The following is a 21,586-nucleotide window of genomic DNA, read 5'->3' on the forward strand; positions in this document are numbered from 1 at the left end:
TTCTCCGCTCGAACGATTGGGTTAGGTTCGTATCATAGACTGAAAAGCAGGCTGATAAGTGAGCGGGCTCCCAGGGACCCCCTGCAGCTTTCAGGCCTTGCAAGAGCCATAGGTCGCCGGTGGCTGACCCTTTTTAGATGGAAGTCGACTCGCCCTCAATACAGCACCTTGCCTCGAGGAAAGCGTTCACCACTTCTTGCATCCCCTCCAGGCCCGGAAAGCCTCGTGCTCCGTGCCGGCCGAATTTCAAGGCACGCAGACCTATTTCGGAGTCGCACCTGCCACGAACGGCGTATTGACGTTTTATTGATTCTGCAAGTAATCAACGTGAGTAAAATCGAAGACTACGAGCTAGTTTCTCTTACGACCAGCGATGGCAGGGAATCTCATTGGGGTGGCAACTAGGCGATGTCTCTTCCCTTCACCCTTCTTCGCGACGCAAAAAAGTACAGTCTCGCGAAGCTTTGAGAGGGTAAAGGGTATTTTCAAAGGAAGGCTTTCGCGCTTAGGGGCATCGTGATCCCCATATTTAATGCCCATACGCCTGGTCTTTCATCCGATCCGAATCATTCTTCCTCTTCGAGCCCATCTTTGTCCTTTGTTCTCTTTTCCATCGAGGTCCCCTCTATCGTCTCCCATTACCCTCCAGTGCCTCTTCTTTGGATCACACCAACCCTTGTCGGCTACTAGGGAATCAAACGAGGCTTTAAAACCGTGATGCCACCACCCACCCCACCCTCGGTTCTCATTTCCTTGGATAAAATGTCTTCCAAGTCCTCTACATCACTCTCTCGCTCATCCTTCGATGTGGATAAGCACTTGCACCTTCACCACTTCACCTCTGAGGAAACTATGAGCGTCAGGAGCGATTGCGGGTCCCCGGTTTCGCTTCGCCTCAAAGCAGCCGAGGCACTCGAGAGGAAGGTTTGGTTCAAGCTTGACAAATGGATCCTTCCGGTTGTCACGATGTTTTATCTGCTTTCATTTTTGGTGCGTCTTTGGCTTGCTTGGATTGGATGGTTAGCGATTTGTGGCGCTGACCTTCTGGTACGCTTAGGACCGGACAAATTTGGGCAATGCGAGAGTAGCGGGGTTGCAGAAGGACTTGAAGATGACCAACGACCAGTACAGTATTGCACTGACCGTGACTTATATCCCTTACATCCTTGCCGAGTTACCATCGAACCTTCTGCTCAAAGTAAGTACCACTCCCGACGCACCGTTCGGTATCCCTAATTAACTCGTACAGGCTGTCGGGCCCAACTTGATGTTGCCGACCATGCTCACTCTCTGGGGAATTGTAACGGCGCTGCAGGGTATGTCTTCTCGATTACTACGCATGCGGACAGCGCTAATGATATGTGACAGGATTGGTGACTAGTTATGGTGGCTTACTCGCTGCTCGCTTCTTCCTCGGACTCTTCGAAGGTAAGATCTCCAATTTTGGACCAGAGTCCAAGGACATTGTTAACGACTTGGCTCAGGTGGCGTCTTTCCGGGCCTTGTGCTTTATCTTTCTTCGTTCTACCCTCGCCAAAAGCTCCAATGGAGGTGAGCTCATTCGCTCAAATCCCCCTAGTCGGACCTCATCCAATACCCACCTATTTTTAGAATCTCCGTCTTCTTCTCAGCCGCCTCGCTCTCTGGAGCCTTCTCCGGGCTTCTCGCCTTTGGAATCATCAACATGCACGGCGTGGGCAACAAACCGGGCTGGGCATGGATTTTTATTCTCGAAGGTCTATTCACGTTTTGCTTCGGAGTCACGAGCTTCGTTCTTCTCCCTCGGTCGCCGGCGCATGCGACCTTCCTGAGGAAGGAGGAGAGGGACTATGTGATGGCTAGGTTGAAGGAGGATGGAGCGGTGGAAAGGGATGATCGGGTTGACAAGTTTAGTTGGAAGGAAGTCAGGAAGGCGTTTGGGTTGCCGCAGGTTTGGTTACTCGCGATCGTTCTGTTCATGGACGGTAAGTGACTTCGTTAACTTCTTGCTCGACGGCGTCTCACAGTTAACAGGGACCGTACTGTATGGATTGGCTTAGTGAGCATTGTCTCATGCCCTGTGCTCCGTTTTCTTCTAACCTTCTTCGAGCTTCACCCCTTCGATTGTCCAAGGACTTGGATTCACGCCTGCGAAGACGCAGCTTATGAGCGTTCCACCATTTGCGGCTGCGTTCTTCGGTGAGTGATACCCGGGCACTCTACTTTCTATTAACCGCTTAGCTGAACTTCTTCCTCAGTAACCATGCTCGGCGCCTTCGTTTCTGATAGGTACCGTTGCCGGGGTCTCGTTTCCATCTTCGCGTTCGTGCTTTGCATCATTGGGTTCTCAATCTATCTGGGTAAGCGATGAGTTCTCTCATTGACTTTGGGTGTTCGACTGACCGCGTGTTCTGCAGTCTCGACGAAGCATCACCTCCAATACGCCTCCCTGTTCTTCTCGATTACCGGGGTCTACCTCTCCGCACCCTCGTTGTCGACTTGGAACGCGAACAATGCCGCTCCACACACGCGTCGCGCCACGGCCATTGCTATTGGCTTCATCATGACCAACTCTGGTGGTATTCTTGCTACCTGGCTCTTGGGTTCGCTATCTGCTCCCCCGAGGTACGATTTGGCCACCAAGCTGCTGTTAGGCTTCTCCATCGCAATGGTCGTCGTCTCAGCGCTCAACTTGGCGTATTTGTGGAATGAGAACAGAAAGAAGAAAGTGATGAGGGAAAGGCTGGGTATCAGGAGCCAGGAGACACCGGGTATGGGAGATCAGTCCGCCTGGTATGTTTATGCCTTGTAGGAGGGCCTTGTCAGGCTCTATTTCTCCCATTCCGCCCTTAAATTTCGTAATTTTCTCATTCTCTTCTTGGTAACACATGCTAGCCACCAGTACCATCGTCCTAAACTGAACCATGTATGTAACCTGTACCTAGTAGAGCCGATTTGTACTATCAATAGCCGCACTCTGCCCATGTAATATACTACCCCGCACTGTATTCAATTAAATTTCTCTCCTCATCAGAATTTCTCTGCGACGGGACTCGAGAGTAACGCGTCCGGCGAAACTAAGGCACAATAAGAAGCAGGGTTGGAAATGACGTCCCTCACCCGGGTTCGAACTCAGGACTATGGGCGGGTTGAGGGCCGTGGGAACTATGATCGTGTCATCCCCGGCGGAGGGTCTGCCAATCTCAATCCCAAGCGTCGACGACGGCCGCTCCAACCTAGGCCTGCAACCAGAATTCTAGGTTTATTGATCTCACTAACACCGATAATACGAAGAGCTTCTTCTATGGGTCCAGGAAACCGCCAGAGCAGCCTGCTCGACGCGCAAGATGTGACAGCAGGGAGTGGGTACGATGATGATAGGTGCGAATTTACCGAGGTTACCACCATTTCAAGCACGGAAGACGAATTCAGAACGCAGATAGATCTCACAGAAGATGTCTGGTGTGATTCCACTACTGTTTAACGTCCAACCCTGGCTCTGCTCAAGCATGAATGGGACCCAATGGGAAAGTTCACATCGGTGTGTAGTGTTTCTTCTGATTCAGAAACTAGCCAGACATTGACACAAGCAGTAGGTTGCTCAAGTGCATCCGCTCTGCGTGAAGTCGACTGGACGTCCCTGCCCAAAGTCGAAAGGGGCGTGCGCTTGTCAGCTGTTTTTTGGGGCGCAAGCAGATTGACAAGTCACTTGGTAACGAGACACTTGGCAAGACGTGCGACGTCGAGATGTCCATTTCGCTCTGGCATTTGCGATGCGTATGTCCGCTGATGCTCATATCAGCCATTCGTCGCAACCCTGAGCGCTTGAGCTCTAAGAACGTCTATTTCGGCGTTCAGACAGCCCGCCGGGTTCGATTGAAGCCTATTGGTAGTGTCTTGCATGAACGGGAGCGCTCTGATCACGAGCGAATTTTGAGCCCTTATTTCACCATGGTCGGCCCATTCATCCTCGTGTTCAATTGTGCTGAACAGCATGTTTTTCATTTCCCGGCTTTTTAACGATTTTGGTCAGAACGATTGTCTCTCTTGATCACGCTACGTGGAACTGATGCTTCTTCATAGGTTCAAGTTTATACATAGTGGTCCTTGGTATAACATGAGGCGAACCCTGTTGGAGCGTCTGTTATCAAGCGACCACGTCGCAATGTACCTTCAGGGTGGCTTTACGGCTACGAAGGGAGCTTGAGCTCAAAACTGCGATCAGTCAAGCAAGTTGTGAGGCGAGTATGGACATGTGGAATGACGGAATGGGTGCTTCTTCCACCCCAAGTGTATAGAGCTTCCACTAAAGGGTCCTGTGACGGAAGTGATCATTCTCAATCCACTCCATCGGCGCTGATAGTGTTTTTCACTCCCAGCTTCTTTTACTCCTTCCCGGTAACGCGCGAGCGTGGCAATAGAGTCGCTCGATGACTCGTGTTTCTTACGTCGCTTCCCCAACGTTCCCCTCTGTCGCGGGATTTTCTCTGCAAGTTGGCGTGGAGCGCTGACAAGGGTACAAAGGTAGGTATGTACTTGGCCATACCACCCAGACGCACAATTCTCTCGCATCGCAGAGACTATAGAACAGTACCCGCATGTCTGATAGAAAAGGAGATAGATTCGGCAAGTGCCACCCACGTTCAACACAATTTTCACGAAAACTTACGTCGTCTGGGCAGAATAGATGGAGGTAAACCTCTGCTAGGAAAGGGTACCCAGGGATCGAGATCAACATCAATGACAATGTTGTGACGATTCACCTTTTCGGCCGGGGTTGATTGTCGAGTAGAAGCAAGGGAAACACGCGGGCCCTATTAATCAATTCACTCTGAACAGGTGGTTAAGATCAGGAACGTCGGCTTATCAAAATTTTGGAATCCGCCCCAACCTCGACTTTTTATGCCAGCCTTGTGGTCGCTCCTAGACCGCTTCTATCATGCTCTGTTGCAGGGCTCTCCATTGAACATATACTCGCCACCCATCCACAGGGTCTTCCATTCTATCCTCCCAATTCAAGGTAAAACCTTGGTTCTCTAGCGCGCAAGTGCGATCAACTGATTCTTTTCCGAAGGAGCTATCCCTTGTCGTCCCTACAAATCCACACCCACACCATGCCCGTTAGGAGAGACGACCTGAAATGTTCCGCCCACAAAAGTAGTTATTTCGGCAAGTCGTGCAAGGCAGCAGTGCGTATTGTTTGTACCAGCTCGTCGGGATGCCGTTGTGGTGCTCATCACACCCACTCATTCACGCTTGGATAGCCGTTAATCTGCCTAGACCATCCGAAGATCGCCAATTGGAGTTGGGTTTCGCTCTACGGGACGAGTCCCAATTCGACGAAAAGGGCACGACGGAAGGATATAAAAGTCTGCGAGTCGCGTCTATCCCGACGGATTCGTGAACCCAGTCATCTTGACAACTGTACGCTCGCGATGTTCACTTCTAAATTCAGCTCTCGTAACTTCTTCTCTATTCTCTCCTCAATCGTAGGCTTCGAAGGCCACTCTGCCAAACCGACTGTCACCGTTGTCGATGATGAACCTCCTGCCAAAACCCCGGTTCCTGTGCGGCCACAGCCTCTGGAGGACATGGTGACCGAGACTGCAGTTAGCTTGCTGGGCCCTACTGCCCTCGTCCAGGCTCGCAAGTCGCCCTCCCTCGAACGCGGCCTTCCTGTCTATGATTCCCTCACACGCGTCAGTCATATTCTCATCGTTACCGCTCCCCTTGATCATTCTGACACTTCTTTTAGATGCTCCCGTTCCCGCCCCACTTCGAGTTTTGGTGGAAAAAGCTCGGAGGCCCTTTCGCGTCTATGCTCGAAACTTCTCGTTATTCCCCTATTGCGCAAGCTAAATTCTTGTGCTTCTTCTATGGCACTGTCATCGAACTTATGCCCCCACATGACACTTCCTGTTCGGATTCTGTCATGACTATCGACGGCAGCCCTGTGGAACTGAGCTGGGTGCTTCCTTCGTCTGAGGAAGTCGCTGGCGGCGGTCGCGCGCCTGGAAAGGCTAAACCCCGACAAGTCCGTTTTGCGATTGAACCAATGTTAGTTTGTTACCTCCGATCCGTTTCTCAGGAGAATAAGCTAACCACCTTATTTGGGCAATAGGCACCCGGCATCAGGTCGTCGTCTCAAGGGCTCGGTCGTTTTGGACTATCTGACATCACCTCGAGGCAGCCTTGGTCTCGTCGTTGCTGGTAAAGACAGCATGACCTGGCGCACCAAGACTGAGGAATTCATGTTCCCCAACTCCGAAGGTGATGAGATTCCAGACGGCAGCCGCTTCTTCGTTGGTAGGTTTATGCGAACGTATCGTCAGCGTCCTCTCGTACTGATCATAACGATTCAGGGTTCGACTTTTTGCCCAACGGAACGATCGCGCTGAAGGCTTACTATCTTCCCGCACCTCCGTCCCCCGATCCTGCTCAGCTTGCACTACAAGGTCCGATGAAACTCTGGGATGTCGATTACGCACCCCTCAGGCGCCTCGTCTTTGATCTCGAGCCTGCACTTATGGAACCTTTGGAACTTCTGCTCTCCTATTTCGAGTCTCTGGAAGATCGCCACAAGCCTCGCATCCAGATCGTCTCCATGGATTGCGTGAAGAGCAGTGAGAATCGTCTCAAGGTACGTTCCTCGCCACATGAACGTGTACATTCTCAATTCAATTGGCTTATCGCGTTTGTATGTGTAGATTTACTGTCGCCCGAAGGAAGGAAGTTCTTGGTCGGATGCCGTGAGGTCATTCACTCTTGGAGGACGCTTGAAAACACCGCAGATGGAGGAAACTGTCAAAGATATGGAACGTCTCTGGAACACCCTCTTCCCTCACGCCAACTCTTCAATCGACTGCGACCTTCGTGTGGCCGACCTTCTCGACGACGAGGTCAGCGGAGAGGCTAGTAACGGAATTCGCCTCGACAAAAAGCAGCACCCAGTCGGTGGGTTGCTGTACTACTATTCACTCTTCGCCGGTAAGGAATCGGTCTATCCCAAGCTTTACCTCCCGGTAACGTGAGTCCTTTTGATCGAAGCGCCTCCTTAGGTTATCCCGTTGCTCACCTGGTCTGATTTGTAGGCACTACTGTCCCGACGATCAATTCATCGCTCGCGCCATCGAGGAGTACTATAACAACTCCAAACGCCGCTCCAACGCTACTTCTGGTGTTGGCTCCGAGGACTGGGTGGCCAAGGAGGTTGCGAATACATTGTGAGTGCACCTACGTTTCGTGAAGTAAGACGTTCCCTTTCTGACCATATGACCTTCTGTAGTAATCATCGCCCCCTCAACGAGTCCACGGGTATCCACACCTATGTCACCTTCGCCCTCAAGAAGAACGGCTCCGAGCTCACCAACTACTTCTCCCCCGAACCTTTCGTCTACTAGATGTCGTCGGTCCGAAAGCTTCCCACTGATTAGACCTTCTTGCTCTCTTCGCTTTGATCCAGTGTTGTTGTTATCTTACCTTACCTCATAACGGGTTGTATGTTGTATTCTAATCGTTGCATAGTCTCCTGTCCGCCTTGATGTCTGTACCTTCATAGAATTTCACATCGTTTCAAATTAGAATGTTGCCTGAACGTTCTACCACGTCTCTACTTTACCTGCGAGGGATAAATATGTTGGACAGTATGGCGAGGTTTACATAGTACCGGATTCTAAGATTGACAACGAAACTCCAGTTCAAGTGTAAGTTGTCCCAGCCTGACGGCGTTCTCTTGGCGTATTCACCTTTATCATCCTAGTTATGATTACAATGGGTCTCCAGCTCAGCGCTCACCAGTGGGCTATCAGCCAAGGTGAAGCCCTCAGGGACCTACTTCTGCCTTGACGCCGGCTCTAGTGAGTGACAGGGGTTTTTCTTAAGCATCAGGGTTCTACCAGGGATTCTCTCCGAGTCAGCTCCCGCCAATGGGGTTGGATTGAAGATTTGGCAGTGCTACGACAACTTCCCAGCGCAGCAATGGTGCCTCACTGAGGATAATAGGATTGTCCTTGCAAGACAAAATCAACGTCATTCAATTGTTACTTTCGTTCAAATTCCGAAATTTTGACTTCATGTACTGAATAAACAGGCCTGTGCGTCGTCCTTCCCAGTATGTTATTACTTTTTGGACGCTTAATGCACCCCTGCTTGGCTTAAACAATCCTCTGTCTCTTTTCCTTCCACATATACTCAGCGAACTGCTTCTTAGATCTCCTTTGCCTAATCTTCAGGTAGCGCCCACCACTCGGGATAGACGCCCAAGCGTATAAGGACCAATTGCAAATTCCATCACTCCCGAGATCGTTCCCTGAAGTAGATGTCAGAGGTTTTTGAGGGGATGAAGGCTAGCTCCCAGGTACACTAAGGTGTAAAGAGGATCTATATAAACGCCTCAGCATCGCATCGCCGCTCGCACTTGGTGACTTGGGACAAGTTACGGCTCCAACGGCATTGTTTGATGCCATCATTGATGAATGGTCGGAGTGCTCGCGGAGCCTGAGCGAGCATGCCTCGTGTTCCTTCCATGCTGTGCTTCGTGCAGGCTTACCATTTTCTCTGACATTCTGTAGACCGTGCTCGAAGGCCTCATCCACAGGAGCCTCAGTATTCCTTACTAGTAAGCCTTCAGAAGTCACTGATAAGGATCTCGGAGTCTAGGTCATCAGTCTCGTTCCCATCCGCGTCAATCCTGTAAAGTTAAGCTCAACCGTGGAGACGCTGCCCCTTATCCCCACTTCTATAAGCCACGGCAAAGGGAAATCGACGCTCGCGGATCCCATCCTACCGTTTCTCCCGACAAAGACACCATGAGGCTCAGCGCTCTCTACCTGGCACTTCATAGCTCGGCGCTCACCCTGGCCGCAAGCCTTTTGGAGACTAGGCAAACGACGCCGCTAACGCAGTACATTGTCGAGAATCAGTGCCCGAGCGCCATCAACCTCTTCATCGCCGGCCAACTGGATAGCTCTATTCCGAGCCAAGGGAATACCACGAAATTCCTTCCAGCGAATGCAGGGTTCTTCTACACCGATGCTAATGGGGGAAATTCGAACGGACTCCGGACCCTGCGAGCTGGGTTTTATGGAGAGGTATGTAAACTCTGGTATACCCCACTCTTCGGGACTACCTACACGTGTCTTTTCAATAGCAATTCTATTACTACATGGTCAAGGATCCAGACTATGTGAACGTCGGGATGAATGTTGCTCCCCAAGGTGTTCCTTCGGTTAGTTCGGTATTCCATGCGCAGGGCCTAGTTCGGATTTGACCGTTCATTTCGATAGCGACAAGGCTATTGTGTCTCCGTCGGATGTTCAGACGTCAATTGCCCAACGGCGTTCTCATCCCCGCCCACCAGATTCCCCCCTTCGGGGAGCACTGCGCCTAACCCGCCGTTTTACCAATGTCCGATTGCCAATACCACTTATCGCATTACGTGTGTGATTTCTCAAGAGCTCGTACCTGCTAAAATCTTACGTCTTGTGCTTCTAGCTTCTGCCCTGGCGGACAATGGCCAGGCCCAGAAACCTGGCGTATTCACCCAGGATTTAATACCGCCAAATGTTTGGACGTCCGTGGGGCGGTATTCTCCAATGGGACTCCAGTTCAAATGTGAGTTTAGTCCCAGTGATGACAAATGTCGAACGTTCTACAACCCTTCCACTAAATCCTCATTTCGTTTACTTTTGGGGTGCCTCGCCCTTTTCATATCAGATACGATTGCAACGGGACCGCTGCCCAAAATTGGATCCTGAACCGAGGCGCGACCAGCATTCGGCTCAATGGGACCAACTTTTGTCTTGACGCCGGCTCGAGTGGGTGTCAATTGATTCCATGATCCTGTGACCAGGAAACTTACGTTGCTGTGTGCGCTCAAGATCCCGCGAATGGAGTCGGCATGAAGATTTGGCAATGCTACGATAACCTCCCAGCTCAGCAGTGGTTCTACAGAGACGATAATCGCATTACCCTGCAGAATCAAGGTCGGTCTTCAATCATTCTTATCTGCGGCGTTGCACCCTGAACATGAGGACATTAGCCTTTTGCCTCGATTTGACCAACGGTGAATTGACCAACTCGAATCAAATACAAACCTGGCAATGCACCGACAATAACGCAAATCAGGTATGGACCCTGTAATCGCTGAAAAGCTACCTTAGGTTCTCGCTTGGAAAGAGCCGGTCGCGCTCGGAATGCCAATTTCGAGCGAGTTCACCACAATTGACACTTCCCGTCTGTTTTACTCCTTCCGAACTCCACGTGGGCGTCGCCTAGACTTTCCATACTATGGACCCAGTTATATCTGACATGTTGCGTCTCCAATTGGACCTATATGGCCCCCCTGATGTACTTACTTCTCCTTTGGACAATTTCCAAATTTCTTGTGGCCCCGTATAAACGTGATCGTAGAAGTGCATCAGAATTGTAGCCCGCTGCGGAGTGTATAACAGCAAGATCCCTGAGAAAAGAGACTGTGAAATGAAGTGTGGGTACTGTGAGGACCTTTCAAGTTACGTACCCCAAGAAATCGGGCTTTTTGGTCCGTAGGATTTGGCGCTCGCTTAGCCGCCCGATTTGGGAAAGGAAGGTCTGTGATCGTGCGCTGCCGTACACAGTTGTCCTTGTGTGGATATCCCACGACACTCCTTTGTTCGAACCTTTCACGCATTCATGTAGTTTTGTCCCAATAGGTGGCAATAGTGCTGAGGTAGTGGGTGCAAGACGATGGAAGGCAGGTCTCGTGATGGACCAGATTCCACAGTAAACAGAACCACGAATGTGGCCACGAGTATCCGTATACACATCGCGAGCACTCTCCAGGCCCCTACAAGCTATTCACGAATCAGCCCCTTTGGAGCGCAACTCCTTCCCAAGGTGCACCGGTCTCCGGATCTACCAAATGTCGTAGAGAAGGTCTAGACGCACTGGGCTCGGGGGGCTCCGACGTTGCATTCGGAAGTAACCACAGCGAAAGCGTCGCTCCAATCTGCTCTGCATTGAGGTAGGATGCACGTCTATCCGACTTGCGCTAACGACGAGGATGAAAAAGAGGGCGGCTCGGCTTGTCGGCAACAATTGATGTCGATCATTGATGATTGATCGTTGCCTCGTTTTGGCCCAGCGACGGGTCTCTCTGTCCAAGACTCCTCTCTCTGAAGGACTGTGTCAGACCGATGCGCTCCAATGCTGTTCTGCATTTCAGTGGACCTGGAAAGAAATTATTTTCCTATAGCCTTCTCACTCAGCAACTGAACTGGGCGATGCATATTGTTTCCACAGCAACTACCGCCCCCACTTCCGTCGATCTCTGCTTCCATATCCGATCGACATCAACCTTGCTCCCAGTCGCTCTAAATGGCTTCACCCTGCTCGCAAAGCGGGTTTTCTTTCTGTCCCGTACTCAAGAAATTCCGTTCAAGGCCATGACTCGAACGTTAACAAATTTCCTCAACGCACGGCCCTCTTCCCCGGGAATGGATAAAAGGCTGAAGATCCCAGTCGCCGAGGCTCATCCCAATCCCAACACATTCACTCTTTCCCTCACATAAATCTCCTTTCTCTCTGTCTCGGTTCGCAGTCATGAAGGCGGCTCTTATTCTCGGTTTGGTTGCCCTTGCGCAGTGCGCTTATGGACACTGTACGCCCTTTGCCTTTGCAAGCCTTCGTCGTTCGTGGCTGGTCTGACATCAATCCCAGACATCTTCAACGTCCTCATCGCTGGTTCGAAGACGTCGACGCAGGCCGTCCGTCAACCCAAGGGCGTCGATCCGTTTGCTGGAGTCGATTCCGCTGACATGACATGTAACGTGAATCCGAGCCCCGCGACCGACACCGTCTCTGTCGCCGCTGGTGAGACGATTGGGTACAAGTTGTCCAACAGCATGTACCACCAGGGCCCCGTCTCCCTTTACCTCGGCAAAGCCCCAGGTTCTGCCGCATCCTGGGACGGTAGTGGTCAGAACTGGTTCAAGGTACGCCGCTCATTGACACCACTTGTTTTGTGTGTTCTGACTCGAGCTCTTCTTCAAGATTGCTGAATGGGGTGTTGATACCCTCAAGCCCGTGTCGTTCAGCAGCTACCAGAAGTCTGAATTCACCGCCACTATTCCACCCAATACCCCGTCTGGAGAAGTACGTCTGACTCTGGTCACCTCCTTCCCCTCGCATTCTCACCTTCTGCTAGTACCTTGTTCGGATTGAGCAAATCGCCCTCCACCTCGGTACAGGTGTCCCCGAAGTCTTCGTCTCCTGCGCTCAGATTAATGTCACCAATGGCGGATCTGGCAATCCTCCCAAGGTTTCGATTCCTGGCCACATCCCACCCTCTGGTACGTGCTCTTCTTCGTCGGCCCCGTGATCCCATCGTGCTTAAGCCTCACTTCCCATAGATCCTGGCGTCACGGCCAACATCTACGAAGGACTTTCTTCCTACACTGTCCCTGGCCCTGCCGTTTGGAGAGGCTGAAGATGTTCACATTTGTGGACCGTCGCTTTGAATGAGTTGTCATGGGTAGAACCCGTGTTCACTCATTTGTACTTATCGCCACTGTATACTAGTCATTCGTTTGTTCTGTAGCATAGTTTATCCTCGTTGCTTTGCAATGTCACGCTGTCGTTACTTGTCAATTTGTCTCTCGTCTTGTGGCAGACTTTCTATTGGCGTCTTGACTCTGGAGACTTCGTTGCCTTGTGAAGCTTCAACCTGGATTCAGCGAATAGGATCTGGTGCTCTTCAGGCTAATGCCGTTCATTCATAGGATATTTCGAGTCTTAAGGAGACGGTATGTCGCACCCGGGAACCGGGAACCTAACCCTCAGTCCGCGAGCTTCTCACATCCCAATGCACAGGTGGGGTCACTATCGCACGCTTCTCGGACAACCGTACAAGCTTTTACTCCACAAGAACGCACGATTCAAGGTGTATAACTTGGATTTTGGGATACTGATACATCTTCGATGAGTGGGTATATAAATTACTACGTCTCTAAGCTACATCACCGACAAGCGCTTACCACCAAGTGGGCTTGAGAGGAGGATCAGCGTTCTTAACGAGGTTGACGACGAAGTCGTTGAACCACTCGCCAGCCTCAGGGGCAGGGACGTGGGCAACAGGGCTCGCGCACATCTCGTCAAAGCGCTCAGCAGTCTCATCGCTGGTTCCATCGGACTCTCCTCCAGGCTTGACCCAAACGATAGCATCGACGTTGGTGTTGTTGAGGATGCGTTGGTCAGCGGTGGGGCGGATACCGAAGCCAGCACCGCGGATGTTGCACCATTGACCCCACTCAGTTCGGATTCCACCCTTGCCGGCGCGGCCCTGGTCGACGATGAAGTTGGCGGGGTAGCCGGCCTCCTCGAGGTGGGGAGCGAGCGAGTTGACGTAATGGTACTCGTCCCAGGAGTTGGACCATTCGGTGTAGTTCTCGCGGGGGTTGGAGATGTACTGGTTGTAGTTGGAGACGTTGATGGCGAGACCCCGGACCTTGGACTTGGGGTTGATTTCCTGGGCACCCTCGAGGACCTCGGCGAAGATCTTGGCAGAGGGAGCGAGGTTGTCGTCCCAGCCCAACCAGCCACCGTGGGCAGCGTCGAGGTAGATGGCAATGTTCTCGCGTTGGAGCTTGGCGATGGCGTAGGAAGTACCGTCACGGTAGGCCTGGGCAGCACCAGCGCACTTGGGAATACCCATGTTGGTCACAAGGTTACCGAGCGAATCGGGCTCGAGGACAACGACGAACTCGAGCTCTCGGGCCTCCCTGGTGGAAAGCTCAGCAGCGACATCTGGAAGCGATACGTGAGACACGAGATCCAAATGACGCGTAGTAAAAGGACGTACCATCAACGAACTTCTTGTACTTGTTGAAGCCGTCGTCGTCAAGCTTGAATTCACCATCGGAAGCCTTGGCAGAGCAGTCACGGTCGGGAAGGTTGTAGACAACGAGCTGGACGAGCTGCTTCTTGCGGGTCCTCCTCTGGGTGGCGAGGGCGTCGCGGATGAGGGGCTTGACAGTGGAGATCTGTTACGACGCGTCAATAAGTACCAGCTTCGTGAACCAAAGGACACCATTCCAACTCACGTCAGCAGACTTGGAGATCCAAGCGAAGGTGGGGATGTCCTTGACGGTGCGGGTCCTAGCAGCGTTCAAGAAGTCACCTCGCCTGTTGAAGTAGCGGATGGTCTCGTCGAGCTTCTTGGCGTAGGTGGGGATGGCGAAGGGACTCTTTCCAACGTAGGGGTTGACATCGCCTGACGGTGGACGGGGGGCAGCCAGCGTCACCGTGGGGGCAACAGCCAAAGCGGCAGCGAGGAGCTGGAGGTACTTCATGATGGCGATGGTGCAGAGGTGACGACGACGAAGGCCAAGGAAAGAGTCAACCGAACGACTTGGGGAACCAAAGGCTGGCTGAGGGAACACTCTCTCCTAACCGCATGGCGTATTTATAGTCCTCTCCCCCGCCCTCTCACTCCCACTCCCCAGATCCTCCCAGCCTTGGCTTTTTCTCGCGGCCAATGCCAAATTTTTGGACGTTGCGCACAACAAGGTAGCGTGTGTTTGCCCATCGGGGAATTCGCGGGAAGTTGGCGGTAGAGAATAGAGCTGAGTGGGATGGATATTTTTCGGGAGATTTAGAATAGCGCTGAGTCGGAAGCTGTTTCGGGGAAATGCGAGCGCGCGAAGGCAATCGACCTCTTGACAAGTCGGTAGGATATTGTCGACGATGTTGGAGGGAGTCGAAGAGGAGTTTCTGGCACTTGCAAGCGAGGTGCATGGCAGATGTTTGGGAGAGTGAGGGTGCTGGTGCATTGGAGCCTGGATACGTCAGCAATGCCGCTTCACTTGGATAGAAAATACAACACATTCCTGCTATTAGGCAACACCCATGAGCAACGCGTCAGGGGGTGAGACCAAGGTACATACTCACGATCGACCAAGTCTCGATTATTCCGGAATCAAGAAGAAGCCAAGCTGTATTTGACCGAAATCACTGAAGATGTGACAGGAAATCCAATCGTCGTAATACCCTTCAATGCGGCATTTCTCGAAGTCGTGGATCCAAAGTAACCTTGGTCCGATTCGCCTGCGCGTTCCAACGAAAGAAAGTTATCCTGTTAGTGGCACGGCTGAGTCGCGTTGAGGTTGACGTTCATGACGGTGGTGGCGTGTGGGGAAGGTTGCACATGGTCCTTCGTCATCCGCGAGTGTGGGGTGGGGATCGACCACGACGACCGTGCGTATCCTGATCCAAGTATGATGCGACGCGCTGAGGCCAAGCGCGGATGCAGAACCAATCTTCGGTGCCTTTTGGGCAATCTGTAATAGAGTGTCGCCGATGTAAACCTAGGTACATAGGCGCTCAAAGGCCTAAGAAGCTGGTCAACCTCGGAAAACGAACGTCTAAACGTCGAACTAATTCACAGCCCGATCAATAAACATAAAGGGGTCTCGATTACCAATTTACTGGAAGAACATCTGGACTCGTCTTGTACTACGCGCCAATGTAAACCAAGAGGTTGGAAGTACCCGCAGCTGCGGGTAGCGGTTAGTCAGAGGGAGGAGTTCCTTACGACGAGACCAGAACAACGTACGAATACCCGTCAACACCCCTTGGTTCGCCCTCGCCTTTAACTTGGCTTCCATAGCGGCCGGAGAAACATTGCCTTCCAGTCCAATCAAATACGCAATCGCACCTGCGACGTGAGCTGCGGCCTAGACGACAACCGAGGACGTTGGTTAGTTAACCATCAAGGAACACGTCGGCAAGTCGAGGAACTCATCCAAGCCGTCGGAAGAAACGGAGAGATAATTTACCATGGATGTTCCAGAGAGTGTTTGATAGGCCTGGCGGGAGAGGATGTCAGCGGGGTTATTCCAGTGATGACCGAATCGGCAGCTTCCATGGTCGGGAAAGGGACCCATAATTATAAAAAGGGGACAATATTAAATCATCTCCATGTCTCGACCAGGGTACAAGAGATTGAGGCTAGATAAAACTGAACTCACCGTATCGCTTGTGTGCCAAGCACTGTAAACTGATTGACCTGGAGCAAAGATGTCAATGCCCGGACCATAGTTGGAAAAGCTGCTTCGAGCATCGGTGATTGCGGTGGCCCCTACGGTGATTACGCTGGGTACGCGTGCCGGGGACGTGTTCTCCGTTCCTGTGTTGGAGCCTCCTGCAGCAGCCTGGAAGATGGATTAGTCAGACCGCACAGACGGTAACGGAAATGGCAATCAAGATAAAAACTCACCACAACGTGTATACCTGCGTTCGTAAGCTAAGTAGCATTGGGGTTAAGGTGATTGTGGTAGGTCCAGACGGAAAGGTGGCATACAGCTGTTACGGCGTTGTCGACGGCAGAGCTGGCGCCTCCACCTAGCGCGATGAGAACGACAGCCGGGCGACCCGAGGTGGTTGCAGCTGTGTAGATCCAGTTGATTCCAGATACGCTGTAGTCCTGAGGTCAGCCAAGAGCGAAAGACCTGAACGGGGGCTGGACTGACACGTTGGAAACTGAGCCAGATCTACAGGGAAACTCAGTGACTGAGCATGAAGCGATAGGAGGAGGACACACCCCGAATCGCTGAGGACCCTGACGGACACGATATTGGCTTTCTGCGGAGGTGCGTCAGCAAGGGCCAGAGGAGAAAACGATTGGATTTAGACCTTGGCGACACCGACATTCCTGCCAGCAGCAGTTCCCCTGTCGTGCAGTTAGAGGAAGCGTCTATTGAATAAGCGGTACACCAACGCGCAGTGGGTACCATGGCCCTGGCCGTCCGTAGGACTGTTTATTGGCTGTCAGACAGAGAAAGGCGGCAGGTGAGAGGTCGTCCACGTACGCATAGCCGCCGAATACAGCTCCGGACCTTGCACGACCTTCGAATTCCACCTAGACCGGCTCAGGATGGTGCTGCAATAGGAGATAACAGACACGCACGTGCGTTAAACGAACGCCTGGGCCTAACGTGAGCTATATTATACAAGCTGGGAGATAGAATGTACCTGTGTCTATACAAAGATAAGCGTTGGATAAGAAAAGCGTGGGATTTGAAGCGTACCCAGAACGTAGATGTCAACCCCTGCACCACCCGAAGAGTCGTAAGTGTAACGGAAATTCAGAGCACTGTCGCCTATCAGGATGCGAAAGTGGCATGGTTGTGGATAACACTTGCGTTGGGTCCCTGCTTAAAAGGGGAGTCCTAGAGCTGAGTCTTGCAGTGCCCCAAGTCGCGTTGTGTCTGGAGGTCGGCAAGGTTACTCTAGAGGTCTCAGACTGGCCCACTAGGACGTACTGCGTCACCGAGGCCAGAGCGTGGACTATGCCATCTTCCTCGATATCGATCACATCTCCTGATTGACGGAGAGTGAATACCTCATCTTCGCTCAGATCGGCTACATCCAGAGTCAATGTACCATCGGCGGGAGACGGGAAAGCAACATACCAGCGAAACCGTTGAGGGCGTCATTCCAAACTTGCACGTTTTGGACGCTGGTCCTCCTCTCCGAGACGGTGTCCAAAAGGCGCTCCGTCGACGCACCGTCTTTCAGCGTGACAATATAGCGCTTAGCGGGTGGTTTCGCATCTGCAAACAAAGGAAGAGTGAGAAGGGCGACGACGAAGCTGTAGAAGCGCATCCTGGGGCTCTGGTTGGGCTAGTCTAAGGACTTCTCTGGTCCTTCATATCCTCTTCGCCTTCACTGACTCCTGTCAACAGAAGCCTTTCCGCGTGCAAGTACCATGCGGTGCGAGATGCCGCAGATGATAACAGGACTCAGAATTGCTCAGGTGAAGTCGTTCTCAATTCAGAAACCGCTTCGCAGTCTTAAGGAAGGTTGTCAATCACCGCTTTACATACGGGCAAAACTAGATGTCACGAACCTGGGGTAATAATTTCGTGGTGTGTTGAGCTTTGCCCGTTGTATCACCATGAGTCCCTGGTTGGAGAAGATGGTAGCTCGACAGACGCTTGACTCAAAGGTTCACGAGACGGAGGCCATGGTTCGGGATTGATGACACAAGTCATGAAGTAGCCGACCCTTTGTGACGTGGGGTATGTATTTGATTGGTTCTACCAGAGCAATCAGCTTTATTGGGCCAGTGCAGCGTTGTATGAATCCGAATTTGTTCCTACAGCGAGACAGCGTCAATCACGCAGCGGACAGTCAAGATCATTAGACTTACCAAAGTCAAGCAATTGGGTCGCCGAGATCTCTCTCCCCGGTAAAGGACTTTCGGTTTGGACCTGGAATAAAATTGGCACGCCGCTGTCTATCTTCAAGACCAACCGCAAGGCGACTCTGACCAACGTCACCCCGCTTCAAACGGAGACCGAAATATCAATCTCACGTGATATGTATGGAGCACTTGCTCACCGGCGCTTAATACGATACGAATGAAGCGCCGGGAGAATGGAATTTGGGCAAAGTCTGAGAAGCATAAGTCAACAAAAATGAGCGAGCTTCGATGTGGACTGTGGAGCTCCCAAGTCGAACCCCCCCTCCCCCCTTTGAATTTCCGCTCCTGTGCTTTCGGAGGCACTATTTTTGGTAGACTAAGACGTCTCCGAGGCGAACACAAATATATGATCATCTGTCATACTTTTGTAGCCAAAGATACACGTTGTAGCTTCATCACAGCGGGGACGTAAATTTTGGTACGGCCAAAATTAGTGATATCAGTTGCACAGCCAAGGTCGAAGCTGCATCCAGAACCATCCATCTGTAGGGAACAAGACGAAAATCACACATAACGAGACGGGCCCTGACGCGTTGGTCCTGTCCTTTCGTCTGTTTCTTCTCTCAGACTTTACATTTAGCCTCACTTTTATACCCACTGTCTTTAATGATTCATGGCATCTTTTTCCCAGGTGGCGACTCCAGTCTTTCCGGTCTCCCTTTCAAGTCCAACATTATTTATGCGTCCTTGACGCTGTCGCAAGAAATTTACCTAACAAGTCGCAGGCGCTACCTTCCGTTGATACCCCAAACGCCTACACCCGACCACACCCGTACATCACTATCAACTTCTCCCTCCTTCAAATCCACCCACAGACGCCCCACTAGCAACTTCACGATCATCACCTTGAGTATCCACATTCCTTTCCAGTTATTTTCACGCAGAGTTGTCATCAACTTATTCAGTGAGATTGTCGACAGTCGCTCTTCTCCCTCATTATACAATCCCGCTGCGTGCAGCAGGGATCGAAGGTCCGATACCCAGATCGAATTCCTATATCACTGTCCAACCTCCATCGTCAAATAGCATTCCATCGCAGAGGGCTGCCGTAGCAGACATGGGCGCTTCAGCGACTATACCCGTCCTTGGAGCGTGTGTCAGTGTTGCTTCCCTTATCGCCATCACAGCTGTCGTTCTATTATGGCGACGACGAAGACAAGATCAAGCAAGGTCCGGGAATGAACGGGATCGAGGCATCCGATACGACTTTAATCCATCTCTTCCTCCAATTCCTCCATCAGCATCATCATCAGAAACAACCAAACACACACCTGTTCCCGAGGCTTCGGCTTCACGAACGCGGCTCATTCAAACGCATGCGCCTCTTCCCGCGTCGAACCTCCGTGTCGTGGATCCATTCGCACTCGATGGTCCCAGTCTCTCTCCAGTAGAACGGGAGTCTACTACCAGCCACCTCAGCCACGAATCTGATATGAAACATTGGCCCCCACTCCCCCGATTATCCACTCTCACTCTCTACCCACCATTCTCTTTAGAAATCCAAAGCCGTGACTCGTTCAGCTCCAACGCGGCTGGCGCAAGTGACTCAGGACATGGACACAGTACTCCTCCCAGTTCATACCGTGGATGCCACAGTGGCAATGGAAGGAGAGTTTTGATGAAGAAACCGAGGTCCAATTCGGTGACGTCTACTGGGAAAATATCTATCATCGAGTCAGCAGTTTCATGCACTACAAGCACGATCGCGCCTCCCCCTATTTGATGGGCACGCAACAACGCGAACGGGTCAATAGGAGCGCGGATTCCACGTTGGGGATGAATGGCCGCGACGCGTGAAAATAACGCCCGCCAAGACCCTCAAAACCACCGCGTCTTTATCAGTGAAGCCGGATTCGGTGAGGGACTCATAGTACTTTCATTCTGTTCAGTCAAGTTAGTATCTTGGTTAGACAATGAACTGTACATACTCACTTTTATCTCATACTACGATCCTTCTATGTAGTAGCTTTGTGGATCGACCGGTGTAAGGTAAAGTTGGGGATTACTGTTTCCGCTCAAAGTTACCGCTTCGTCAAACCCGAAAACGCGTCCGACACGCGGGAGACACGGCGCCCAAAGCGCTCAGGGGCTGCTTGCTGTTAAAATGTGAGCCCAGACTTTCAAATTGATTCGTGATGAAACCCACCCAAAACGGACTTTGAACACACTGCATAAAAATAAAATCCAAACCCTGCACTCAACATTGAGATCGCGTCATCTCCTCCGCAACCGCGAGCTTTGTCGCGCTTCATCCGTCCCTGAATCCACCTCTCTGACTTACGGTCTAGTCCTGCCATCCACCGGGTGCCAAATTCGCACAATGTCCACCTCCTTCGATCCCCCGCCCTCGAGCACCAGCCTCCTCCTTTGGGAAAGCGCCTCCCTCGCTGCCCTCAAAGCGAAGCAACACCGCAAATGGGTCCTCCCAGCCGTATTCATCACAGCCGCCATCATCCTCGTCCTCGCTACGATTTGGATTATGTGGAAGGGTTGGCCTTGTCGCAGGAAGAAACCGTCGAAAGGGAACTCGGAAGCGGAGAAGGGGGGTGTGGGAGGAGGGTGGGGAGACGAGGCGCCTAGGCCGGTGGATATTGAAGCGTTGAGAGATGGTGGGGAAAGGGTCGACGAGAGTCGGAGACGGAGAGAATTGCAGAGGGCTAGGGAGAAGGAGAGGAGAAGGAGCGAGAGGAGGAGTAGGAAGGGGAAGGAGCGCGACGTTCCAGTGGAGAAGGAGTATGAGTTGAGGAGAAAGGACGGCGACGTTTTGGATCAGTCGGAGCCGGAGACAGAGATCGATCCGTTCAAGAGTCGTTCGGACGTGCGAGTTAACGAGGGAGAAGAGGGTAAAGCTGGAGAGCGTGGCGACAGGAATCTGGGGTTTGAGTCAATGAGTAACGGGAGTCGGAGTAGGCGCCCGAGCTTGAGTGCATCTCGATCTTCCAGTCCTGACGGTCGGTCAGGAGGGTCTGCAGCCCATGGAGATACACAGCGCTCGTGAAGTCTCTCTCGGATCCAGCTAATATACCCTCATACACCATGATTAATCGAGTTGATACACATTGGCCATTAAATGCAAGGCGGATTGTGTTCTTCTTGCGATTGACCGCATGAGGCTAAACGCTGAGTGTTCTCAGATATGTGCGAGGAAAGTCAGGCATCTTATATCGGGGCTATAAGCAGGCGCCAGGTTCTTGGAGATCGCCTCTTTCGTGTTCCAAAAATAAGAATCCTCCCATCTCGTTCGTCTACCTGGGATACTTACTACCCTCGCACTTCGAGAATCGAGACGGTGGTCAACAGATCAGTCGTGTGACCCGTTTTTGACTAAATCTATAATGCTTCTGACAGTCCAAACGAAGTCCGACC

General features: G+C 51.9%; 8 protein-coding genes across 8 annotated transcripts; 6 read left to right on the forward strand and 2 right to left on the reverse strand.

The window, feature by feature from the left end:
• Positions 1-762: 762 nt before the first annotated feature.
• Positions 763-2,990, forward strand: CC1G_10601 (hypothetical protein; the record flags this gene model as incomplete). Its single annotated transcript, XM_001839556.2, has 10 exons — positions 763-990; positions 1,058-1,198; positions 1,250-1,316; positions 1,369-1,428; positions 1,485-1,551; positions 1,612-1,964; positions 2,014-2,038; positions 2,090-2,178; positions 2,238-2,339; positions 2,397-2,990. 10 exons carry the CDS (start codon positions 763-765, stop codon positions 2,789-2,791), a joined length of 1,527 nt encoding a protein of 508 aa, XP_001839608.2. The 3' UTR covers positions 2,792-2,990.
• Positions 2,991-5,414: 2,424 nt separating this feature from the next.
• Positions 5,415-7,379, forward strand: CC1G_10602 (hypothetical protein; the record flags this gene model as incomplete). Its single annotated transcript, XM_001839557.1, has 7 exons — positions 5,415-5,678; positions 5,735-6,036; positions 6,101-6,285; positions 6,342-6,619; positions 6,687-7,006; positions 7,071-7,202; positions 7,265-7,379. 7 exons carry the CDS (start codon positions 5,415-5,417, stop codon positions 7,377-7,379), a joined length of 1,596 nt encoding a protein of 531 aa, XP_001839609.1.
• Positions 7,380-8,540: 1,161 nt separating this feature from the next.
• On the forward strand, positions 8,541-10,003 carry CC1G_10603 (G-X-X-X-Q-X-W domain-containing protein; the record flags this gene model as incomplete). Its single annotated transcript, XM_001839558.2, has 6 exons — positions 8,541-9,068; positions 9,128-9,205; positions 9,264-9,415; positions 9,472-9,591; positions 9,694-9,794; positions 9,858-10,003. Exons 1-6 carry the CDS (start codon positions 8,787-8,789, stop codon positions 10,001-10,003), a joined length of 879 nt encoding a protein of 292 aa, XP_001839610.2. The 5' UTR covers positions 8,541-8,786.
• A 1,556-nt stretch (positions 10,004-11,559) lies between these two features.
• CC1G_10604 (hypothetical protein) lies at positions 11,560-12,445 on the forward strand (the record flags this gene model as incomplete). Its single annotated transcript, XM_001839559.1, has 5 exons — positions 11,560-11,617; positions 11,677-11,951; positions 12,010-12,111; positions 12,164-12,308; positions 12,369-12,445. 5 exons carry the CDS (start codon positions 11,560-11,562, stop codon positions 12,443-12,445), a joined length of 657 nt encoding a protein of 218 aa, XP_001839611.1.
• Positions 12,446-12,988: 543 nt separating this feature from the next.
• On the reverse strand, positions 12,989-14,306 carry CC1G_10605 (cellobiohydrolase; the record flags this gene model as incomplete). The annotated part of the gene is made up of 3 exons (XM_001839560.1): positions 12,989-13,761; positions 13,817-13,997; positions 14,058-14,306. The coding sequence occupies 3 exons, from the start codon at positions 14,304-14,306 to the stop codon at positions 12,989-12,991; spliced, it is 1,203 nt and encodes a 400-aa protein (XP_001839612.1).
• Positions 14,307-15,468: 1,162 nt separating this feature from the next.
• CC1G_10606 (hypothetical protein) lies at positions 15,469-17,619 on the reverse strand (the record flags this gene model as incomplete). Its single annotated transcript, XM_001839561.2, has 16 exons — positions 15,469-15,509; positions 15,569-15,689; positions 15,792-15,821; positions 15,984-16,166; positions 16,232-16,258; positions 16,316-16,430; positions 16,485-16,505; positions 16,556-16,596; positions 16,648-16,684; positions 16,733-16,768; positions 16,824-16,873; positions 16,922-16,938; positions 16,987-16,992; positions 17,043-17,107; positions 17,277-17,376; positions 17,427-17,619. 16 exons carry the CDS (start codon positions 17,617-17,619, stop codon positions 15,469-15,471), a joined length of 1,083 nt encoding a protein of 360 aa, XP_001839613.2.
• A 2,188-nt stretch (positions 17,620-19,807) lies between these two features.
• Positions 19,808-20,017, forward strand: CC1G_10607 (hypothetical protein; the record flags this gene model as incomplete). Its single annotated transcript, XM_001839562.2, has 1 exon — positions 19,808-20,017. The coding sequence occupies one exon, from the start codon at positions 19,808-19,810 to the stop codon at positions 20,015-20,017; it is 210 nt and encodes a 69-aa protein (XP_001839614.2).
• A 523-nt stretch (positions 20,018-20,540) lies between these two features.
• On the forward strand, positions 20,541-21,218 carry CC1G_10608 (hypothetical protein; the record flags this gene model as incomplete). The annotated part of the gene is made up of 1 exon (XM_001839563.1): positions 20,541-21,218. One exon carries the CDS (start codon positions 20,541-20,543, stop codon positions 21,216-21,218), a length of 678 nt encoding a protein of 225 aa, XP_001839615.1.
• Between the last annotated feature and the right edge of the window lie 368 nt (positions 21,219-21,586).

Source organism: Coprinopsis cinerea (assembly GCF_000182895.1).
Source record: "Coprinopsis cinerea okayama7#130 chromosome 11 map unlocalized cont3.11, whole genome shotgun sequence".
NCBI classification, from domain to species: Eukaryota; Fungi; Basidiomycota; class Agaricomycetes; order Agaricales; family Psathyrellaceae; genus Coprinopsis; species Coprinopsis cinerea.